The sequence below is a fragment of the Pan troglodytes genome, chromosome 8 (genome assembly GCF_028858775.2).
Source record: "Pan troglodytes isolate AG18354 chromosome 8, NHGRI_mPanTro3-v2.0_pri, whole genome shotgun sequence".
Taxonomy (NCBI): domain Eukaryota; kingdom Metazoa; phylum Chordata; class Mammalia; order Primates; family Hominidae; genus Pan; species Pan troglodytes.
The window spans coordinates 80417755-80442036 of record NC_072406.2 but is presented as its reverse complement, the minus strand read 5'-3'; the positions used below and the strand labels follow the sequence as shown (position 1 = coordinate 80442036).

General features: G+C 43.0%; 1 protein-coding gene and 1 pseudogene across 10 annotated transcripts in view; one reads left to right on the top strand and one right to left on the bottom strand.

Moving 5' to 3' along the window:
- Positions 1-225: 225 nt before the first annotated feature.
- Positions 226-24282, bottom strand: part of MYPN (myopalladin) — a 134277-nt gene continuing 110220 nt past the window's right edge. For all 10 annotated transcript variants that reach the window (XM_054660163.2, XM_054660165.2, XM_054660164.2 and 7 more), the window contains 4 exons: positions 23008-23215; positions 20592-20757; positions 15704-15837; positions 226-12320 (listed from right to left, as the gene is read on the bottom strand). In XM_054660163.2, the coding sequence (XP_054516138.1) occupies positions 12151-12320; positions 15704-15837; positions 20592-20757; positions 23008-23215 (678 nt within the window). In that variant the 3' untranslated portion in view covers positions 226-12150. The remainder of the gene's footprint in view (positions 12321-15703; positions 15838-20591; positions 20758-23007; positions 23216-24282) is intronic.
- On the top strand, positions 2057-2175 carry LOC134807225 (U2 spliceosomal RNA; annotated as a pseudogene).

The window sequence follows — 24282 nt, the reverse complement described above, 5'->3', positions numbered from 1 at the left end:
ACAGAAGTCAAAATTCCCCTAGGCTATTCTGCCTACACTGAAGTGAATTTCCCTGGAATCTCCCTACAGAAAGCAGACAGGATATTTCTTGAAAATCCATTTGATTTTTCTTTAGGTTTGTCCATTTATTTCTTTGCTGCATGCCATCTTGGAAGACAAAATCCCATCATTGTGTACTACCCTTCTAAGGAAGGACAAAGTAGAGGGCAGGAAAGAAATGTGAACTTCTTTTTTTTTTTTTGAGACGGAGTCTCACTCTGTCGCCCAGGCTGGAGTGCAGTGGTGGGATCTCGGGTCACTGCAGCCTCCGCCTCCAGGGTCAAGCGATTCTCCTGCTCCAGCCTCCCAAGTAGCTGGGACTACAGGCGCGCGCCACCACGCCTGGCTAATTTTTGTATTTTTAGTGGAGATGGGGTTTCGCCCTGTTGGCCAGGATGGTCTCGATTTCTTGACCTCATCATCTGCCTGCCTCGGCCTCCTAAAGTGCTGGGATTGCAGGCGTGAGCTGCCGCGCCCGGCCAGTAATGTGAACTTTTTAAACAAGTTAACTATTTACTTTGGAGAAAAATATTTTAAACATTAAAGACATTTTTAAAAATATATATTTAAAAAACTGCTACCACTCTTTTGGGGGGGTTGTCTAAACGCTTCATAAATATTTATTTATGCATTTATCCTACCCTCCATCCTCAGCAAACCTCAGTACTTTGCTTATTTTACAAATAAAGAGACAGAGATCCCAGAGTTATGAAAATATTACAGAATCTATCTAAACTCATTTGAATGACTAAAATCCTCCTTAGAATTCACCTAAGAATTTACAAACTAGGAAGCTTTCCTAATGCTATTAAATATTCTAAAAATTTTTATCTGGACAGGGAGATAATGAAAAGAGAAGATTAGGTCAATAAATTTAATGCTAATGATTGCAAAAACTAAGTGAAAATCATAAAAGAGGATGAGGTGTCTCTGAAATCAAAATACTGGAAACATTTTTTACCAATACTGTGTTAAAATATAGTTGCATTAAAATTTTCTCATTTGAATTATTTTAGGATTTTTACTGCCCTTAAAACATGCAGTAAAACTTTTATACTGTATACATATTTAGTCATCTTTTGGCAGTGACAACTATAGTCAAAACTAGTATACATTCACTGGATTCTTACAACAGTAATCATGTGGAAAGTACAGGAATCTATCTCTTGTTTGCTGATAACTCATTGAATCTGTGTAGAAACATTGGATTTTTTGGAGTTTTGGAATATTGAGCAATTACTTTTACCATGCTAGCTATATACAAATAATTTATGTTTCTTGTGAGTATAAAAACACCTCTTATTGTAACAAGACTATATTCATATCTCCATGAATTTCCAGTCCAAACTGTGCTTGCCCATCTTTAAATCCCATTTTTTAATGTGTATTTGTTTTCAGTTAAGAAGCGTTTAAGAATGAAAACCAAAATCCAGTTATCTTTCTGTTGCTCCAGAGATATTTTAACCAGGTTATAATACATGTAGTAATTTATACAATATAAATAAGAATCATTTATAAAATTACTTTTAAATGTCAAATAAGGCCCAGGGCGGTGGCTCACACCTGTAATCCCAGAACTTTGGGAGGCCAAGGTGGGTGGATCACCTGAGGTCAGTAGTTGGAGACCAGCGTGGCCAACATGGCAAAACCCCATCTCTACCAAAAATACAAAAAAAATTAGCCAGGTGTGGTGGCACATGCCTGTAATCCCAGCTACTTGGGAGGCTGAGGCACGAGAATCACTTGAACCCGGGAGGCAGAGGTTGCAATAAGTCGAGATTGTGCCACTGCACTCCAGCCTGGGCAATACAGCGAGACGCTGTCTCAAAAAAAAAAAAAATCAAATACATTTGTACATTTAAAAATTCGGGAGGCTGAGGCAGGAGAATCGCTTGAACCCTGGAGGTGGAGTCTGCAGTGAGCTGAGATCACACCACTGCACTCCAGCCCAGGCAATACAGTGAGACACCATCTCAAAAAAAAAAAAGAAAGAAAGAAAGAAAGAAGAATTGGTCCAATTGCTTCTTGGCCTTTTAGCTAAGACCAAGTGTAGTATCTGCTCTTATCAGTTCTAAGAAATAAAAAAAAAATTGGTTCATTCATTATCAAAAAGTAATCTTTAAACCTGGAAACTATAATTACTTTCTACATTTTAAAGAAAAATGTACATTTATTTCAGCCTTAAAATACTATTGTCAAATAATGTTGAAATATTTTACTTTTTATTATTAGAGAAACAGTTTCTATTCACTTATACGTTAAAATCTTCTAGCAAATTAATGTTTATAGCAGTGCAGCCATTTTCAATACTCTCAGCATTTATGGCACAATTCTCAGAGGATTGAAAAGTATGCTCTTTCTTTATTTTTTGCAAGTTCAAGGCTATTTCTCTTTGGAATTTGAAGTGGCTATTAAGTACACATTAACCAAAGGCAGCTTGTTTATGGTTCTATAATACCAAGTATGCTAACTAATGTAATTAGAAATAAGAGGCAAACATATTTTTAGCAAATATGCAATTTTTTGCACTGCACAGATTTTTAAAAACATGATATTAGCAACTTTTTAGCATACTGATGACCACTGCATTGTCAAAGTTTAGAAGATGCTTGGCATTCTTCAAACAATGCTTCAGTAATGAACTTTCTGGAATATTGATACACTTAAAACAAGAAAAAGCTATTAGTGATTAAAAGGACTTTGACTCTATTGAAGTCTAAGTAACTGTTCATTTACCGGTAAGGCATGTTGACTTTCAACTCAACCATTAGTGGAAATATTTTTAATGCAAGTTACCCAAGGACCCTGGAAGGGACCCTGAATAAAGGCTATTATGAGTAAATTTGCCTACATTTATGGTTTCCCTGGCAGTTTTGAGTTTACAATCGATTTATTAATAGCCCATATGCACATAAACTCAAGGTCCCAGCTTGGAAGGTACTTTGGGAGCACATGGAGGAGAAGGAAGAAAGGAAGAGGCTGTGATCGGCAGGAACAGTTCGGGTGTCTGAGTCAGTTCCCTCTATTTCCCCTCACAGTTTGATTTTTTTAAAAAAAACTCTCTCAGCAATTTTATTAAATAGAAGTTGATGGGAGGGAGAAAGCAATTGGTTTTAAAAATTCAGCACCTCTGTGAAGTTAAAAGACTCTCAGGCATTTAGAATTTGTTCAACTGGACTGGTTTCTTCTGGATACCAAGCCAAGATGTATGGAACTGGAGTTAGGTCATTGTGGAGCATGAAGCACCCTGGCAGGCCTTGGGGAAGGGATGAGATGGGACAAGTTAGAGCAGTGAGATTATAGAACATGGGGCACAGGGCACCTGGGAAGAAAAACAAAGAATGAAGGCTAGATGCAGAAAGGATCATAGACACTCTGGCTTTGACACATCAGAGGCACCGAAAAGGAGGAGGAAGTAGTCTTTTTTCTCTTATTCACTGCTTTGTCTGGTTCCCTGTCCTTGAGGCCATAACCCAATCTAGTGTAATAGGTACAGGTATGCCTCGGAGATACTGAGAGCTCTGTTCCAGACAATAAAGCAAGTCACATAACTTTATTGCTTTCCCAGTGCATATAAAAGTTATGTTTATACTGTAGTCTATTAAGTGTGCAATAGCACTGTGTCTAAAAAACAATGTACATACCCTAATTAAAGAATACTTTGACAGGGCACTGTGGCTCACACCTGTAATCCCAGCACTCTGAGAGGCCCAAGTGGGCGGATCGCTTGAGCCCAGGAGTTTGAGACCAGCCCTGGGCAACACAGTGAGACGCTGGCTCTACAAAAACTTAAAAAAATTAGCTAGGTACTGTGGTGAGCGCCTGTAGTCCCAGCTACTTGAGAGGCTGAGGTGGGAGGATGGCTTGAGCCTGGGAGGCAGAGGTTGCAGTGAGCAGAGATGACACCACGGCACTCCAACCTGGGCGACAGAGCCAGACTCTGTAACAACAACAACAACAACAACAACAACAACAACAAACCAACAAAAAAAACTTTACTGCTAAAAAAAAATGCTAACAATAATCTGAGCCTTCACAGACTCATAATCTTTTTGCTGTCAGAGGGTCTTGTCTTGATGTTGATGACTGCTGACTGATCAGGGTGGTGGTTGCTGAATGTTACAGTGGCTGTGCCAATTTCCTAAAATAACAGCGAAGTTTGCTGCATTGATTGACTTTTTCCTTCATAATGATTTCTCTGCAGCATGCAATGCTGTTTAATAGTACTTCACCCGCAGTAGAACTTCTTTCAAAATTAGAATCAACCCTCTCAAATCCTGCTGCTCCTTTATCAACAAAGGTTATGTTTTACTCTAAATTGTTTATTGTTATTTCAACAATGTTCATAGCATCTCCACCAGGAGTAGTTTCCATTTCAAGAAACCACTTTCTTTGCTCAGCCATAAGAAGCAACTTCTGATCTGCTGAAGTTTGATCATGAGATGGCAGCAATTCAGCCCCATCTTCAGGCTCCACTTCTAATTCTAGTTCTCTTGCTATTTCCATCACATCTGCAGTGACGTGTTCCATTCAAGTCTTGAACCTCTTGGTCATCCATGAGGGTTGGAATCGAATTCTTCCAAACTCCTGTTCATGTTGATATTTTGACCTTCCATGAGTCATGAATGTTCTTAATGGCATCTAGAATGGTAAATCCTTTCCAGAAGCTTTTCAATTTACTTTGCGCAGATCCATCTGAGGAATCACTGTCTATGGCAACTATGGCCTTAAGAAATGTGTTTCTTAAATAATAAAACTTGGGAGTTGAAATGACCCCTTGATCCATGGGCTGGATCAAGAACGGATGTTGTATTAGCAGGCATGAAAGCAACATTAATCTTCTTGTACGTGTCCATCAGAGCTCTTGGGTGACCAGGTGCATTGTCAATGAGCAGTAATATTTTCAAAGGAAACTTTTTTTCTGAGTCTCAATGGTGGGCTTACAATATTCAGTCAATCACACTGTAAGCGGATGTGCTGTCAACCAGGCTTTGTTGTTCCATTTATAGAACACAGGCAAAGTAGATTTAGCACAATTCTTAAGGGCCCTAGGATTTTCAGAATGGTAAATGAGCATTGGTTTCAACTTAAAGTCACCAGCGGCATTAGCCCCTAATGAGAGAGTCGGCCTGTCCTTTGAAGCTTAGAAGCCAGGCATTGACTTGTCCTTTCTAACTAGGAAAGTCGCAGATGGCATCTTCTTTCAATACAAGGCTGTTTCATCTACATTGAAAATCTGTTGTTTAGTGTAGCCACCTTCATCAATGATCTTAGCTAGATCTTCTGGATAACTTGCAGCTTCTACATCAGCACTTGCTGCTTCACCTTGCACTTTAAGATTGTGGAGATGGCTTCTTTCATTAAACCTCATGAACCCACCTCTGCTAGCTTCCAGCTTTTCTTTTTTTTCTTTTCTTTTTTTTTTCGACGGAGTCTCGCTCTGTCACCCAGGCTGGAGTGCAGTGGCAGGATCTCGGTTCACTGCAAGCTCCGCCTCCCAGGTTCACGCCATTCTCCTGGCTCAGCCTCCTGAGTAGCTGGGACTACAGGTACCCGCCACCACGCCTGGCTAATTTTTTGTATTTTTAGTAGAGATGCAGTTTCACCGTGTTAGCCAGGATGGTCTTGATCTCCTGACCTCGTGATCCACCCGCCTCAGCCTCCCAAAGTGCTGGGATTACAGGCGTGAGCCACCGTGCCCAGCCTTACTTTCAGCTTTTCTTCTGCAGCTTTCTCACCTAGCTCAGCCTTCACAGAATTGAAGAGAATTAGGACCTTGCTCTGACTAGGCTTTGGCTTATGCGAATGTTGTGACTGGTTTGATCTTCTATCCAGACCACTCAGACTTTCTCCATATCAGCAATAAGGCTGTTTTGCTTTCTTATCATTTATGTGTTCACTGGAGTAGCACTTATTTCCTTCAAGAACTTTTCCTTTGCATTCACAACTTGGTTAACAGGCACAAGAGACCTAGCTTGTGGCCTAGCTCAGCTTTTGACGTGTCTTCCTCTCAAAGCTCAATCATTTCTAGCTTTTGATTTAAAGTGAGAGATGTACTACTCTTTCTTTCACTTGAACAGTTAGAGGCCAATGTAGGGTTATTAATTGTCCTAATTTCAATATTGCTGTCTCAGGGACTAGGGAGGCCCAAGGAGAGGGAGAGAGATGTGGGAACAGCCGGTTGGTAGAGCTGTCAGAACACGCACAACATGTAGCGATTGAATTTGCCGCCTTCTATGGGTGCAGTTCATGGTGCCCCAAAGCAATTACAATAGCAACATCGAAGACCCCTGATCACAGATCACCATAACTATATCATAATGTTGAAATTTTGAATTGTTGCCAGAATTACCAAAATGCAACACAGAAACAGGCAGTGAGAGCACATGTTCTCACAGGGTTGCCACCGACTTTCAATTTGTAAAAACTGCAGTATCTGTGAAGTACAGTGAAGTGAGAAGCAGTAAAGGGAGGTATTTCTGTGCTGTAATCAGTCATGAATTAGACGGGCTTTTCTGGATTCACTTGGGAATCCAGCGTTGGGTGATATGTGTGTAAGGAAATATAGTCTCAGTTTTAAACAACCACTTTACAAATGAATATGTGGAGCACAACCCATTTATCATTTGAGGATTATCCAGGTGAAACTGCCCTTACCAAAGTCATCTTTTGACTCCTCTGGGAATGATTCTTCCTTGTACGTGTTCCTCAGGGCCCTAAGTCTACTTGCTGCTTGTCTATTGACCATGTTTTCTTATTGAATGCCTACAAAAGTTAAGTGATGAATAAAAAGAGAAGGATGCATTTAAACCACTTGTGCTATTTGGAAATTCTGAGTAATCCCTTAGTTTGGTGAAGAGTGATCTATCTCAACAAGGCAGTTTTGGTTTAAATGGTGCATTTTCTTTCTCCATTTTCCCTCTGATCCCCAATGCCATGACTAATTAAGTTGTGAAAAGCCCTTCAGTTGCTTGGAGAGAAGGGTGCTTATGGAATCTGCACACATTTTTGAAATAAATGGCGAGGCAAATTGCATCAACTTTCCTTCTTTCCTTGATCCATTTTTTGCAGGTTTCTGAGCTTCCTTTGGGGGCTTCATGAATGCTGCATGTCTAACAAATGTAGCACAAAATAGTAGGGTCTAATAAAGCCAATGTGTGTGCTTATTTCTATTTTCCAGGCACATACTGCACGCGTAACCAGGGGCAGTACCTTCCTCATGGATTCCAGCACTACAGCTTTGTGCCATCTGCATCCCTTCAGACCTTTACGGGTAAGTTCTACGATAATCATGGTAATAAAATGATTCTTCTCAACCTTAGTCGCTCATCGGAATCACCTGGGAAGCTTTAAAAAATACTGATGCCTGTGTCACAACCCCAGGGCTACTGATTCAGTTGATTTGAGAAATGGCCTGGGTGTTGAGATTTTTTAAAAGCTCCCCAGGAGCTTTTAATGTGCAGGCAAGGTTAACAATCGCTGCTTAGACTGAATACACTTTATATAGAAATAAACCTACTTGTATACAATTTAAAATTCCATTTAGGTTGATAAATATTTATTGAGTGACTACTCTATATAAGGCATGAAAACAAACTCCTGACACAGTCCGTACCAACAAGTAGCCAAAACCTAATGCAAGCAAGAGCGGGCTAGTGTAAGAGGGAGGGCAGTCAGGTACACAGAGGCTGTGTTCTGTACAAAGCACTGTAGAGGCCAGGTGCAGTGGCTCACGCCTGTAATCCCAGCACTTTGGGAGGCTGAGGCTGGTGGATTTCTTGAGGTTAGGAGTTCGAGACCAGCTTGGCCAACATGGTGAAACCCTATCTCTACTAAAATTATAAAAATTAGCTGGGCATGGTGGGGGGTGCCTGTAATCCCAGCTACCTCGGGAGGCTGAGGCACGAGAATTGCTTGAACCCTAGGAGGCAGAGGTTGCAATGAACGAGATCACACCACTGCAAGCCAGCCTGGGCAACAGAGTGAGACTCTGTCTCAAAAACAAAGAAACAAACAAAAAAACACGTAGAAAGTAATCTTTTCTTCCTCCAGACTCAAGGAACTTGGTATAAGGCTTCAAAGAAAGTAGAATTCTATTTGGTTGGAGTGTGGGAGATCCTAAAATATATCAGAGGTAATGGCATTTGAGATGGACTTGAAGGAACTGATAAGACTTCCGTAGGTGGAGACTGAGGAGAGCCTTCCAGGCAGAGGCAGAAGAAAGGCATGTGGCTGAAAAGCAGGGGCCTGTGTGAGGTTTGCTGCTGTGTTGGGTACGTTTTCTGAGTAATGGATGAAGAGCTTTGGGATCATATTAGGTAGCACAGGGCAGGTCAGCTGGTACCTGAATTGGCTCCAGGTAGCCATTAGGGGTTTGAACACTTGGAAATAATATTAATATAACTGGAGCAGTATTTTGCAAAGAATGATCTGCTGCTGAGATCTGGGCTAGGTTTGAGTAGGAAGAAATGGCAGGACTAGAGGCAGGAAGACCAGAAGGAGTATGTTATGGTTGAAGTCAGTAGTATTGAGGTCAAGTGGCCGGACCTGGTGGCTCATGCCTGTAATCCCAGCACTTCGGGAGGCCAAGACGGGCAGATCACTTGTGGTCAGGAATTCAAGACCAGCTTGGCCAACACGGTGAAACCCCGTCTCTACTAAAAATACAAAAATTAGTTGGGCATGATGGCTCGCGTCTGTATTCCAAGCTACTTGGGAGGCTGAGGTAGGAGAATCGCTTGAACCTGGGAGGCAGAGGTTGCAGCGAGCCAAGACTGTACCACTGCACTCCAGGCTGGGTGACAGAGCAAGACTCCATCTCACAAAAAAAAAAAAAAAAAAAAAAAAAGAAGTATTATTGAGGGCAAGTGAAGGAAGTAATGGAAGTCTGAACTGGAGCACTGCAGGGGAAAGGAAGAAACTCCTGACTATAAGAAGAATGATAGAAGTAGAATCAGCAGGACTTGTCCATTGATAGGGTAGAGGAAGCAAAAACTGACCTGGATGTTTCTTATTAGAATTATGAGGAACGTTGATGGTGCCAATAACAGAAATCATTAAACTAGATTGAGGAATGGATTATAAAGGGAAGATGAATCTGATTTTGGATATGTTGAAAACAAACATCCAATGGAACTAAAATTTTTATTCAAATATTCCTCATTGTAATTGAATTCTAATTGGATTCTTTTTTGAAGTCAATATTTTGTAGGGATAGCGTCTCACTATGTTGCCTAGGCTGGCCTCGAACTCTTGGGCTCAAGCCATCCTCCTGCCTCAGCCTCCCAAAGTGCCAGGATTACAGTCATTGTGCTCGGTTGAGTTCTAATGGAATTCTTAAAGCAGGGCCTTGATTTGTTTGACACAGTGGTTCTCAACAAAGGGGGATTCTGCCTTTCAGGGAACATATGGCCATGTCTGAAGACATTTTGGGCTGCCACAACTTGGGGAAGAACAACTAGTGTATAGAGGCCAGGGATGCTGCTAAACATTCTACAATGCACAGGACAGTCCTCCATAACAAAGAATTCTCCAGTCCAAAGTGTCAGTAGTATTGAGGTTGGGAAACCCTGCTTTAACATAATTTAATAGCTCAAATTTCAGTAATTTTTAGGCCTGTTAATATTTGGGGTGAGACAACGCCACCTAGTTGCCAAATGTAATATTTATCTTAGTTCTCTGTTCAGAAAGCTAAAACACAGAGATGAAGAACATCATTTCATGGGAGAACTATCTAGGGTTTACAGAAGTAGGTGTGATGGGGAGGTCTGGTGTACAATCTAGGAGCAGTCCTGGAGTTAGAAAGTGCTCTTTAAGCTGGGCACGGTGGTTTATGCCTGTAATCCCAGCACTTTGGGAGGCCGAGGTGGGTGGATCACTTGAGGTCAGGAGTTCGAGACCAGCCTGGCCAACACGGCGAAACCCTGTCTCTACAAAAAACACAAAATTAGCCGGGCGTGGTGGTGTGTGCCTGTAATCCTAGCTACTTGGGAGGCTGAGGCAGGAGAATCGCTGGAACCTGGGAGGCGGAGTTTGCAGTGAGCCAAGATCGTGGCACTGCACTGAAGCCTGGGTGACAGTGAGACTCCATTAAAAAAAAAGAAAGAAAGAAAGAAAGAAAAAAGTGCTCTTTGTTTATAAGAGATCTCAGAAGTCAATATGGAAACAATATTTCACTGGATTCCATATGAAATGCATTCTATTCCATTAAGGATGCCTGTATTTTACTGCTGTTACTGAATACATTAAAAAACAGAATCTAATAATTCTGCTAAATAATTGAAATAGTTATTGCTTGAGAATGTAACCTATGGTATTTTGTTTCATTAAGAAATAAAGATTGAAAAGATTTTTAAAGTTATAAAAAAATAGAATGAAGAGCACTAGAAACTTCTATTTTGCTTCAAGAGACAGCATTCTGCACACCTCAAATATTACCTTCCCTAATAGGTTGTGAGCTCCCTGAGGGTAGGGACTGTGACTTATTCATATCTTTATATCTGCCGCAGTATCTAGCACAGCATCTCATACAGAGTAGACATACAAATGATTTCTCCAGTGAATGAATTTATTTTTATGCTGGAAATCCTTGCCTTGAAGTGAAGACAGTTTCAAGCCTTTCTAAGCAGTTACTGTCTGTTCACACAAATACAATGCCAGCTGAGTGTGCTTGGCACAGACAGCACCAGAGATTCCAGCACAGGGAATTGATAACAGACACCTGCAATTCATTTCCCTGCACAGTCTAGAGCAAACTGTGCTGTGATGAGCATTCCCAGGGCAGTGTTTGGACTGGTGTGTGGGTGGCATATTCCTGCAGAATATAAGATTAGGCTATCTTATAATAGACATAATAACAGAAGATTCATTCATCCAGCAAATATTTATTGAATGTCTACTTTGTGCTAGGTACTCTTCTAGGTACTAGGGATATCACAGTGAACTTAAGTCTAAAAATTCCTTAAGAGGCAGGGTTTGAATTGGTGATTAGAATAAAGATGCATATTCCCCTTTCTCCCAACTTTTCCACCTAGCAGAATATTCTCTACATAGAAAATGCAATTTGACCAATGATCTCAAAGCATTTCAAAGCTATTAAAGACCTCTCCTTCCAAAACCACTGCTCTGCTGGGGCAAGTGACAAAAACAACACTCTCCCATCATTTCCTCTCCTTGTTTGTATCTCTTCCTTCCTCCTACACTTTCAGACTTTTGGGGAAAGGGGTAGGAGCCCATGAGGTGTATTTTATGGGCAAATGATGACTCTTGCACATTTTTTAAGTGGTAGTTGAAGCTAGTAGTTTTTAAAGTGACCCCACAGAGGATTTCTTTCTGATTGGTTTATTACCAATCCTTTAGTTCTAGTGTCTAGGGATATGCAAAGTCAGAAAAAAACAGTCACCACCCAAAAGAAAATAGTGCAGACAAGCTGGTAAGGCCATGTTTTGGCTACAAAATAAGTGCACTGTGCAATATCAAGTGTTTCAGCAAGTTTTTGGAATCTCAAGCACATTTTGACACCTTATTATGTGGCTCAGTACACCCAGGATATGCAAATCAAAAGTGTTTGCCCGCATACGTGAGTTGTATGGCATGACCTCCTAATGCTAAGTGGAAGCTGATTTGGTGAATTCACCAAAACTACTGCTATACATGTAATCGATGAAAGGTGATGGTGACCTGTCCGCCTTTCTCCTTGGCATTGTTTGGTGAGTTAGTCATATCCTAAGGTCACTACTGCCTAACTCCTCTCAGCCCAGGCATATGGCTCCTAATTGCTCCTAGTATGGTCTAAACATCCCTAACACAACAGGGAGCAGGGGAGCATGCTAGTTTTTTCCCAAAGCAGTGGATGGCAACTGTGTGACATCTTTGGTTCATCTGTATTATCTTCTCACATCTCTGTTGGAATCTTTAGAAGGCACAGCCCTACCTTTCTCCCTCAGCTGAGACTGCAAGAATCCCTAGCTGACTTATTCAAAGCACTCCTTGCCACAGGTCCAGCAGCGTGGGAACTTACTCAACTTCGGTTGCTTGGAAACCACCAAGTCTGGCTTGTTCTCATTCCCCCTCCACAGTCCGCTCTCTTACACAGCAGGCACCTAGACATTCTTAAAGTTCATCACTCTCCACTACACTCCGAGAAGAGCATGAATACACCATCGTGCTTTCCATGGAGGAAAAGGCAGAAAATATGTCAAGTCCTTTACTGGTGAGAGATCCGTAGCGACTGCCACTGGGCCGGACAGACATGGGCGGTGGGATCTGATGGTGCCACTGAGCTGGAAAATGGACCAAATAATGTGTTACGATCAAAGGCATGCAGTCCAGCATGTACGCTGCAGAGGTGCATTCTGTCCTCACCCCGATGCTCCCTGAGCATTCTTGGTAAAGCATATAACTATACCTGGGTCTGAATTGCCTCGTTTGTAGAAGAGAACAATAAAGCCTTCCCTGCCAGGAATAAGGAAACTGTGCTGGTGATATCTTAAGCCCCTAATTCCAAAATCTGTGATTCTAATTCAGTAAGAGATTAGAATCCTACAAGTGAGAGATTAGAATTCCTCTAAGATGCGGCCAGGCACGGTGGCTTATGCCTGTAATCCCAGCACTTTGGAAGGCTGAAACGGGCACATTGCTTGAGCTCAGGAGTTCAAGACCAGGCTGGCCAACATGGTGAAACCCAGTTTCTACTAAATACAAAAATTAGCTGAGCATGGTGGCATACACCTGTAATCCCAGCTACTCAGGACGCTGAGGCACGAGAATCACTTGAACCCAGGAGGCAGAGGTTGCAGTGAGCCAAGATCACACCAAGGCATGCCACCTCACCTGGGCGACAGAGCGAGACTCCATCTCAAAAAAACAAAAAACAAAAACAAAAAAAAAGAAAAGAATTCTATAAGATGGAAGAGTGGGTGACTAGGGTGATTTCTCAAGCTTATCCCCTTCCAGCGTCCTACCATGAAGACCTGTTAGGGGCAGTGTACAGAGGGTTGTAGGCTCTCAAAGAGGGTACCTCAAAAGATACAGACAAGAAAGCTGCAGAAATGAAAGCCAAACAATGGGTTTGCCCCTCTGAGCAGTGCCTACCTCACACCCTAATCACCCTAATCAGTCATTACCTACCTACCCACCTCCCTAATCAGGTTCTATTGTTACAGCAAGAAGACTGAAAAATAATTTAGGTACAATCAACCATGGTTCAGGGACAAAAGATAATTTATTAGAGTTTCTATGTTCACCAAGTGCTGCTGTTTTTAGCAGATATGACTTTAAGGTTTGAACATGGCCTGAGCGAGCTATCTGTCCAAACTTCACAGTCTCTGCTGTGGTTCCTGATTCAGAAATTACCGGGCAATCTTCTGATTAGGTTTCTGGGGACCTTGATGTGCAGAAGGGCGTTCCCTAGGTGGGGAACTCTCGTGCTCTGGGTCCTGGAAAGCTGTGCCCCTTTCTAGCATTCTGATTTAGAAATTGGTCCTTTGTTGATTTCATCATCTTGATTCAGTTTTCCAGTCTACATACCTCTGAGTGAATTCAGAAAAATCAAAATTTGGAGGACCAAACCTAGAGCGGTTTCACTAAAGAGCAGACACTCAGTAAGGCCTGCTCTTGCGCAGTCTCTCCTCCCAGCCCCTCCATCTCTTAGCCCTTCCCGGCTCTCTCTGACATCTTAACTGGACTACTGCATTTCCTAGGATTAGGAAGTGAGAGAAGAGAGGGGAGCCCTACGTGTCCCTATTCCTCAGAAAGGCAGGAAGTGTGGTGGCGGGGAAGGGAATCGATTCCAGCCCAAGTCCTCCACGTGTCCTCCATCCTAGGTCCCAACTGAGGAAACAGCACTGCCTATTGTTGGTGCTATGGAAGCAGGACAGGAACGAAAGGGAGAGGAGAGCCAGGGCAAAGTGACCTGGAAACTCAGCCACTGGAGGGCAGGATTGGCACAAGAGTCATCTGTTTCAGGGCTTATTGGTGGGGAGTTTCTCAGTTGGAGACCTACTGCCTTCTGACTTGGTGAAGACTGGGAAATGGTTAAGGACTGAGCCTTGATTAAGGAACATATCACTACTGGCCTCTTTCTCCCCCGATTTCTCCAGGGAAGAGTACATTAGTGTCTGCTTCCTTCACAGTTTAATCTCTTCTCAAGTCCTAGGATAAGGGAAAATAACCAGAAAATTATATATTTTCTCCAAAAACTAGACCTAGAGAAAATGGCAGGCTGAAGCCCCTCCTTTTTGGTACTAAATAAAGGGAATACCTGCTATGCAACCATAAATAGCAGAGAGATCTATCAGGTAATAGACAGAGCTAGTCTTATTTATTATTTTGGCTAATTAGGTTAAGCCAGTTTTGAATGTGAGATTTTCTAATCAATTATGTTTTTTCAAAAAGGATTAAAAAAAACACTCTTTTGGGTTAAGAAATATGTCTCTAAAAATACCAGTTAATGTCAAAAAGTGTAGGATTGAGCACACAAATACATAAATAAAAATTTATTTCTTAGATCCTTTTGAAAATTGGAAATGTGGTTCAAAGAAACAATGCAAAGGCCTAGATTTGCCTCCTAGCTGTAGTCATTAACCTCTCCGAGTCTTCCGCTAAATATATAGCACAGCCAATTTAAGTGTGGGGGAGCTTTCCAGAAGACGTGCTCCAGCTCAGTCTAAAAGATTGAGTGGAAACTCACAGGGAGGGTGGGGCGGGCTGTTCCAGGTGGTGGGACAGCCTGTACAATGTTGTTACTCTCATGTAATTTTCAGCGTTAAATGAAGGTAACTACAATTATAATAATCTCATGGGTCTGGGAGATTTAAAGGTATCACTTTGAATCCCGCCTTTGGACGAGAGAGGGGAGCCTATGTGTCATTCTACAAATGTCACTTGATATTATTATTATTATTATTATTAGGACAGCTCTCTATTATTAGAGAAGTCTGGGGGATTGGAGCAACACACATTTGTTAAATGAATAAATGAAAGGAGTTTCAAAAATTCTGCCGGGGCATCACAGGCAGTGGGAAGTTCCAGTGGGTGGCCCACGGCAGCAAGGAGATGGCAAGAAAACATTGGCTGTTCAGAGGCACAAGCACTTGCAAACTCTGGACTAGCTGTAATTCCTGGTATTAGAGGCCCTGTTTTGGAAGAAGGTGAAGCCCATAGTAAAATGTAAAAGTGTACAAACGCCCTGAGGTAACCAGGATGAGATGACTTTTTAAATCTATCTCTTAAGCACTAAAATATAGTATAGTCTACCCGATTCATTTATGGAAACATATTCCATCTATATTTATTTATTTATTTATTTTGAGGCAGAGTCTTGTTCTGTTGCCCAGGCTGGAGTGCAGTGGTGCAATCTCGGGTCACTGCAACCTCTGCCTTCTGGGTTCAAGCAATTCTTCTGCCTCAGCTGCCCGAGTAGCTGGGATTACAGGTGTGTGCCACCATGCCTGGCTAATTTTTGTATTTTTAGTAGAGGTGGAGTTTCATCACGTTGACCAGGCTGGTCTTGAACTCCTGACCTCAGGTGATCTGCCTGCCTCGGCCTCCCAAAGTGCTGGGATTACAGGCGTGAGCCACCTTGCCTGACCCATTTATCTTTAAAAAAAAAAAATTTTAAGCTGTTAGTTGCATACAGATGTTCAACTAACAGCATTACACTTACCGTATATATCCAGCCTGGCAGTGCACGACACGATGCCAGCTTCATTCTTGGCTGACAATGTGTACCATCCAGCGTCTGATTTCTTGGCTGGCTGAATGAGAAGGCAGGCATACCCTGTTGTGTCCTGGTGCATACTGGAGAAAAAGAGAGAATATACCTATATTTTATCGGGGGGCAGAAATGCCTTTGTCAAATTTAGGGTTCCAGGAAGAAGCGGGAACTCAGCTGAAGGCAGACATCAAGACAAATTTGAAGGTGGAAGACGTCACAGAAGAGCAGCAGTGAGCTTAATCATGCTAGGAGGAGGGGGCAGCTGGGGCTGAGACCTGCTGTTGCCCTCCCCACTGCTGCAAGTCCACTGAAGTTGCGCTTCCCACCAGCAGAACCCCCACTTTTCATAACCAAAGTTCAGAAAGATCTCTTTTCCAAACAAGGTTGGACATTTCATCGATAACTTTGTTAGGACGCTCTGGGATGAACAGGGAAAGCAAGACAAAATAGAGCCAGGGGGTGGATGAACTGGCAGCATAGACAGCATTTCCTAATGTAACCAGCTGGGCTCATGCATCTTCCAGCTTCATGAGGTTTAGGAGGAAACCAGCCTGCTGTTTCCTTCTGTTTTTCTCCACATCCATAGTTTTTCACTTTGACTGCATATTGGAATCCCAGGCCACATCCCAGGTAATTATATCAGAATCAAAGGCTGGGATCCAAGCATTAGGATTTTTGGAAACTCCCCAGTGATTGCAATATGCAGCCATGGATCAAAAACCATAGGGCCACATGTTCCCTACACCCCTTGTTGGCCTGGCCCTCTTATCACTCATACTTCCAAGCTCTCCTCTGGGGCTGCCACAGCTCATTTGCACAGCAGGGGCAACAGCAACGGCTTCCTGAGCTCAAAGGATGAATAAGTGTTTACCTTTCATTGAAAGTTATTATGTCTAAGAATTTATAAAGTAATAAGAATAAACAAGAATAAATCAATCAATAACAAGTATAACAAGAATAAAGTAATAAAATATCCACCACAATTTCACTACACTAACACATTGGCTACCTTCACCTTCTGATTAGTTAATTAATTAATCCATTCATTCTTTGATATATTTCTTTAGTAAACACTTATTGAATACTATGTTGGGGAAAATGCTAGGTGCTACTGCCTTGGGTGCTGAGGGTGTAAAGATGAACAGGACAAAAATTCCTTCTCTTTTTTTTGAGACAGAGTCTTGCTCTGTTGCCCAGGCTGGAATGCAGTGGTGTGATCTCGGCTCACTGCACCCTCCCCCTCCCAGGTTCGAGAGACTCTTGTGCCTCAGCTTTCCAAGTAGCTGGGATTACAGATGCCTGCCACCATGCCTGCCTAATTTTTTTTTTTTTTTTTTTTTTGGTGGAAATAGGGTTTCACTGTGTTAGCTAGGCTGGTCTCGAACTCCTGACCTCAGGTGATCCACCCACCTCGGCCTCCCAAAGTGCTGGGATTACGAGTGTGAGCCACCACACCTGGCCAAAGAAATTCCTTCTCTAGAAGGATCCCTAAGTTTAATGGAAAATAAATAAATAAAAGATAAATAAGTAGAAATAAAGAGAAATAGAATGCAACAAATGCTAGAGTAATGTCGTGGGAAAGATGCCTGGGGAAGACAGAGGGGAAAAGGTTATTCTGGGAAGCTGCAGGCATCAAGAAGGAGGCATGAAGATACTGGATGTTCAGAAGCACCAGCATATGTGAGGTTAGGCTCACAGAAAAATGTAACACTGTATAAAGACCTGAGACGACTAAGACGAGATTACTTTAAAAATCTATTTCTCAAGCACTGAAATATAATGTAGCCAATTCAAGGGTGGGAAAACTTCCCAGAAGTTGTGCTCCAGCTCAGTCTCAAAGGTCGAGTGGAAACTCACAGGGATGGTGGGATGTAGCTGTTCCAGGTGGTGGAACAGCCTGCACAAAGGCGTGGTGGTGTGGGAGGGAGCATGGCATATTCCTTACAGCTGGGGTTGGAGTGCACACGGGGTACTGGCAAGTGGGGGGACTAGGAAGAAGGCAGGGGAGAGGGTCACGTGCACTATGGTAAAGGGACGGGACCCTTCCTCTCAGATTATGGGAAACTAATGATATATTTTAAGCAGGAGTTGATATAATCAGTTTGTATTCTCTTTTTTTTTTTTTTTTTTTTGAGACAGAGTCTCACTCTGTGGCCCAGGCTGGAGTGCAGTGGTGTGATCTCAGCTCAGTGCAACCTCCGCCTCCCAGGTTCAAGTGATTCTCCTGCCTCAGCCTCCCAAGTAGCTGGGATTACAGGCACATGCCAACATGCCTGGCTAATTTTTGTATTTTTAGTAGAGACAGGGTTTTGCCATGTTGGCCAGGCTGGTCTCCAACTCCTGACCAAAGGTGATCCACCTGCCTTGGCCTCCCAAAGTGCTGGGATTACAGGCGTAAGCCACTGCGCCCGGTCAGTTTGCATTCTTAAAAGATCATCCTCACAGTGGTGAGGAGTGGTATTGAATAGGGCTTGAGCCTGGCCGCAGAGAGACACATTAGGGTGCTATTGCTGTAGCTGAGTGAGGTGAGGCAATAGCCGTGGAAATTCATGCATTTGTTTGTAATTCCTTCATCTTACATAATATGCTACTAGGTGAAAGGCATTGGGTGTTGTGAAGAGTCAGAACATACGAAAACAAAGAAGACGTGGTCTCTTCCCTCAAGATGCTCACAGTCTAGTCATGGGAGAGAGAATGAAACCATTAGTACTAACAATTGTGACTACATGCAACAGTTGCTGGTAGAAGAACATCAACTCAGTCCTGGACCAAGCTGGGGAGGAAGCAGGGGCGCTGCTCTTCCTTAGAAAGATGATGTTTGAGGTGAGTATTAAGGGATAACAGACATTAGGGAAGTGGGCTGCAGTGTGGAGGCAGAGAAGAAGGTGAAGAGAGTTCCCAAAGAAGGAATGTCCTGAGCAGAGGTATATAGGTGAGAGAAGGCAGGGACATGAAAACTGTAAATACTTACAACACTTACGACACAGTTATAATCACAGTGATATACAGGCAGTTCCTGACTTAGGATGCTTGCATTCCATATTCTCCTCAATTTATGATGGGGTTACATCCAGGTAAGTCCATCGTAAGTTGAGGAGCAACTGTATCTCTCTCTCTCTCTCTGTGTATGTGTGTGTGTGTGCGTGCGCGTTTTAGGACCATTCAGATGTTCCTAGGTGTGTGGTTTTCAGAAGCTAATCACTATGAGTTTAAAGTATCAAAATATCCTATTCTTTTTTTCTTTTGAGACTGGGTTTTGCTTGTCCCCAGGATGGAGTACAATGGCATGATCATGGCTCACTGCAGCCTTCAAATCCTGAGTTCAAGCAATCCTCCCTCCTCAGCCTCCTGAGTAGCTGGGACTACAGGTGTGTGCCACCATGCCTAGACAATTAATTTTTTTTTTTTAGAGATGGGGTCTTGCTATGTTGCCCAGGCTAGTCTTGAACTCCTGGTCTCAAGCAATCCTCCTGCCTTGGCCTCCCAAAATGTTGGGATTACAGGCATGAGCCACTGTGCCCAGCCAGAATGTCCTATGCTTACATTAAAATGACAGGCATCTTGTCACTAAAGGCAGGGGGAAGATGAATGGGCAGTGAGTGGGCAGCGGTCTCTGAGTCTTAGGCTTTCCCCACGGCAGCATCTCAGTCACTCCTCCTCCCTCCCCTGCCACTGCCTTCCCCAGGAAGTGGTGACTAAACCGAGCTAGTCCTCAGAGTCCAGGACTGAGCAATCACCCGGTCCCAGCAGTCAGCCTCAACTGGGAATGAACTTTCCAGACATTGATTTTGTTTTTGCCCAATAAAACCATATTTAAAATTGTAGACCCTCAGTTTATTTAGAGTATATAGTTTAATCTAGTTTAACATATTGCATTGTTAGATTGGAGCATTAACCCAAGACTATTCTCTGTTCTTGCTTAAGTTTTACTGTAGAAAAATGCACACCCCCACACCCCCACAATCCCAACACACACAATACACACACATATTTTAGATGACAAAATTCTTTAAAACCCAACAGCTACAGCATTCTCTGGGGCAATTTCCGTTTACTGTGGTGAAATAATTCTCAGTAGAAAGTTTTGTACAGAAGCTACCTTTACTTCCTTGTCCCCTTGTGGTATAAAACCAAAATGGCAAAGAAATTGCCATTTCCCTAAGTTGGTTAGGGAAGATTAAGCAACGTACCCAGTTTAAGAAACTGGATCCTTAAGCTTACTTTAAAAACAACCATTTAGTGATGGATGGAAAAGGAGTATAACTGCCTTGATGTTTCATTTTGTTTTAGCTTTTTTACTTCAAAGAGCTTTTCTGGGTCCTGATATAATTGAAGACATGGGACAAAAAATTTGCAAAATCTTCCATAAATTCCTTGTACTTTTTTTTTTCTTTTTTTTGAGACGGAGTCTCACTCTGTCACCCAGGCTGGAGTCCAGTGGCGCAATCTCAGCTCACCGCAAGTTCCGCCTCCCAGGTTCACGCCATTCTCCTGCCTCAGCCTCCCGAGTAGCTGGGACTACAGGCGCCCGCTACCACGCCTGGCTAATTTTTTGTATTTTTTAGTAAAGACGGGGTTTCACTGTGTTAGCCAGGATGGTCTCGATCTCCTGACCTCGTGATCCACCCGCCTTGGCCTCCCAAAGTGCTGGGATTACAGGCATGAGCCACTGCGCCTGGCCAGGAATACATTCTTAATACACACAATAATATCAATGAAACGCAAATGCATTATTCTAAATGAAATAAGCCAGACTCAAATAGCAGCAGACTTATTTGGGTGGCACAACAAGCCCCACTGAGAGTGGGAGTCCCTCTGGATGTGGTGGCTGCTGTACCTGATCCTCTCTCTGGTGCAAGGGATGGTCTCATTGTCTTTCTTCCAGTAGAACACAGGTGGGGGCATGCCTATCACGCGGCACTCCAGTCTCACGGGGTGGCCTTCGGGAACACCGCAGTTCTGTAGTTTCTCCAGGATCACAGGTGCTTTCTTCACCTCTTTGGCTGAGCAAGAGAAGGGTCATTCTTTTTCTTTTTCTTTCTTTCTTTTTTTTTTTTTTTTTTGAGACAGAGTCTTGCTCTGTCACCCAGGCTGGAGTGCAGTGGCAAGATCTCAGCTCACTGCAACCTCTGCCTGCACCCCTCCCCTGCCAGGTTCAGGTGATTCTCCTGCCTCAGTCTCCCGAGTAGCTGAGACTACAGGCGTGCACCGCCAAGCCTGGCTAATTTTTGTCATTTTAGGAGAGATGGGGTTTCGTCATGTTGGCCAGGCTGATCTCGAACTCCTGGCCTCAGGTGACCCACCCGCCTTGGCCTTCCAAAGTGCTGGGATTACAGGCATAAGCCACTGTGCCTGGTGGAGAAGGGTCATTCTTATTTGAATAGTAAGTACTTTGAGGTTCATGCCTCACAGTCACCACAGTTCTGGAATTCAGCAGAGTGGGCATGCACGAACCTTACCTCCTGGTCAGAACACTCCTCATGTCTTCCAGTGAGGATCGCTGCCTTGATAAAAGCTTCATAAATGGTTTAAAAAACAAAAGGAAATGGGGCAACCATCTCTGCACATTCCACGAGAGGCAATACTTGAGGATCTGGGTCGTACGCACGGGATGCAAATGCCAGGAATGGTGGAATTAAAGGAATTTCTTTTATATCTCAACAGTAGATTTTGAGAACCATATATTCTATTTACTGAAACAGATTTTTGGGGGAGGAGTTTTATTTTGTAGAAGACATAATAGTTTTTCCACAAAAATCTGACACCTACAGAATAACACTATCTAAAACACACACACACAAGACTGTGCTTCCCAAGGAGGCTTTTAGAGATTTGGCCAGGACAAATTTAGGTAAAGGTACCTCATGTCTTAGGGTTCCAAAGTCAATATTTTTTAGCAAAATAGTGGAATAAAGGTAAAAGCCTGAAATCAATGTATTCTTGCAGAATGAGTTTTTCCTATTTTATTGGTGAGAAGAAATTAAAAGTGAGGGAAGGAAAAAGATATACAGGGGAAACTGCCACTAGCCTAGAGAGAGGATTAGCATGCTGAAGCCACCCTGAATTTCTTCTTCTTTTTTTTTTTTTTTGAGATGGAGTCTTGCTCTGTCACCCAGGCTGGAGTGCAGTGGTGCAATCTTGGCTGACTGCAACCTCCACCTCCTGGGTTCAAGCGATTCTCCTGCCTCAGCCTCCCTAGTAGCTGGGATTATAGGTGTGCGCCACCACACCTGGCTAATTTTTGTATTTGTAGTAGAGATGGGGTTTTGCTATGTTGGCCAGGCTGGTCTTGAACACCTAACCTCAGGTGATCCACCCGCTTCAGCCTCCCAAAATGTTGGGATTACAGGTGTGAGCCACCGCGCCCCGCACCCTGGTTTTCTTAAAGGGCCACACTGAGAGCAGGAGGAAGCCCAGCACCAGAATTCCTGCATTCTGAAATTTACTTCAGGGCTGGCACCTCCCAGATGACAATGTCTTGTTGTCCTTATGTATAGGCATTACAGTGTTTCGTTCACATCATCTAAGAATATAAAGTTTCACTTGTTTAGATATTGATTCAATATTTCTTGGGCACCTTCCATGTTCCAGGCACTGAGATACGCAGAAGAGAGACAGAGGCACTGGAGATGTGCAAGACGAGCCAGAGTCTCTGACCTCAGGAGCTCAGCATCTCTTCAGGGAGGCAAATAATTAACATTTACACAGAAGGCCCTACCTGCTCTATGAATCTCTCCTTTTCTGAGTGCTATGGAAACACTTTACGGTTGTTAGGCTGGGAAGGGGTATTTGTGCCTGGTGGATCCACTGTACCTGGTGGTGACATTTCAGTTAGGTCTTACAGAATGAGTAGGAGGTGCCAGGCAGAAAAGGATATTCAGGTAGAGGGATCATTGGTGCAAAGGCATGAAAGCTTAGACAGAGGACAAAGAGCCTGGTATGTTCCAGGAATGATGGACTGCAGGGCAAATAACTGGAATTTAGTGACAGCTAATTGATTGATTGATTGACTGATGATTACAATGGCTCTCATTTATTTAATGGGTATTATGCACATGGTGTCATATTATGATTTTAGATTACTGGCATGTTTTTGAAAGTGATGTGGGAAATACCACCCCTACCACAGTGAAGGGGAAATTGAGATTGGAGTTAGTAGGGCAAAGGATGAAGGAATTCTGGCAGAGGCGCTGCCTCTTTGGGTAATGACTTTGGAGGAAGTTGTGTTTAGGGGTCCCAGCAGCAAACCTTACCTACTACAGAGAGCTCCAGACTAAAAGAATTCTGCCCGGTTTTGTTGGTAGCGATGCACTTATAGGTCCCTGCGTCGCGCTGAGTGAGCGGGTCAATGAGCAGAGAGTGGACTCCGGTCTCCCTGACCAGCATCTTGTGGGAGGCATCTGGTAGCACAGGTTGGCCATTGAGTAGCCATGTCAGCTCCGGGGGCGGTAAACCACTCACCTAATAAACAACAGGACAGCGGAGGCAAATGACTGATGACAGGCACATTTATTTGATGGCTGAATTCTTTATCCTTGCTTGGCACCAAACAGATAGTGAGAGAAAACATGGAGTGATGAGAAACCTCTCTGTAGGGGCATCGAGAGAAAAGAAGGGTCTGAATAAACAGCTGCATGAATTTGAACTGTATGGTACTTTGGTCACAGTTAAGGTAATGGTTAACCTATTTGATTATACTCTAGATTAGAATAAATAAGAATTAAAAAGTGAAATAGATAGATATAATAGGCCTGCAGCATCAATTGCAGAGATGATATACTGCTTACATACCTAATAGCCAAGAGAAAAGCCAGATTTTTTTTCTAAAAAAAAAAACGAAAACAAGAAAAACACAGGATACATGTGCAGAACATGCAGGTTTGTTACATAGGTATATGTGTACCACGGTGGTTTGCTGCACCTATTGACCTGTCCTCTAAGTTCCCTCCCCTCACCCCTCCCACCCCCCGAACAGGGCATGGTATGCTCCTCTCTCTGTGTCCATGTGTTCTCAGTGTTCAGCTCCCACTTATGAGTGAGAACATGTGGTGTTTGGTTTTCTGTTCCTGTGTTAGTTTGCTGAGGATGATGAAAGGCCAGATATTAAACCAGAGTTCTTGAATCTTGCTGTGTATTACAATCATGTGGGAGGTGTTTAAAAATCCTGGTGCCCATTTACCATAAGTGAGAATCTCTGCGGATGGGACCCAGTCATGGGAATCTTTCAGAGTTTAGGGAGGGGGATGTAGCAATCAATCCGAATATTATTTAGGCAGCCACAGAGAGAAGAAGAACCACAGATAGAAGTGGACCCTTTATGAATGCTTAACCTCAAGTTTTGACTAATTTGCATCTAAGTCTTCCATAGCATTCTGCATCTATGGGCAGAAAGGGTGACGTAAGCTTCTCTTCATTCTGAGAGATATCCAAGCTGCTCAACTAGAGCCCGGTCAAAAAATGAGAATGCAGAATAGCTAAAGGTAATGGAGGTTGATTAGTATGAGAAACCAGCTTCTGTTCTCATACAC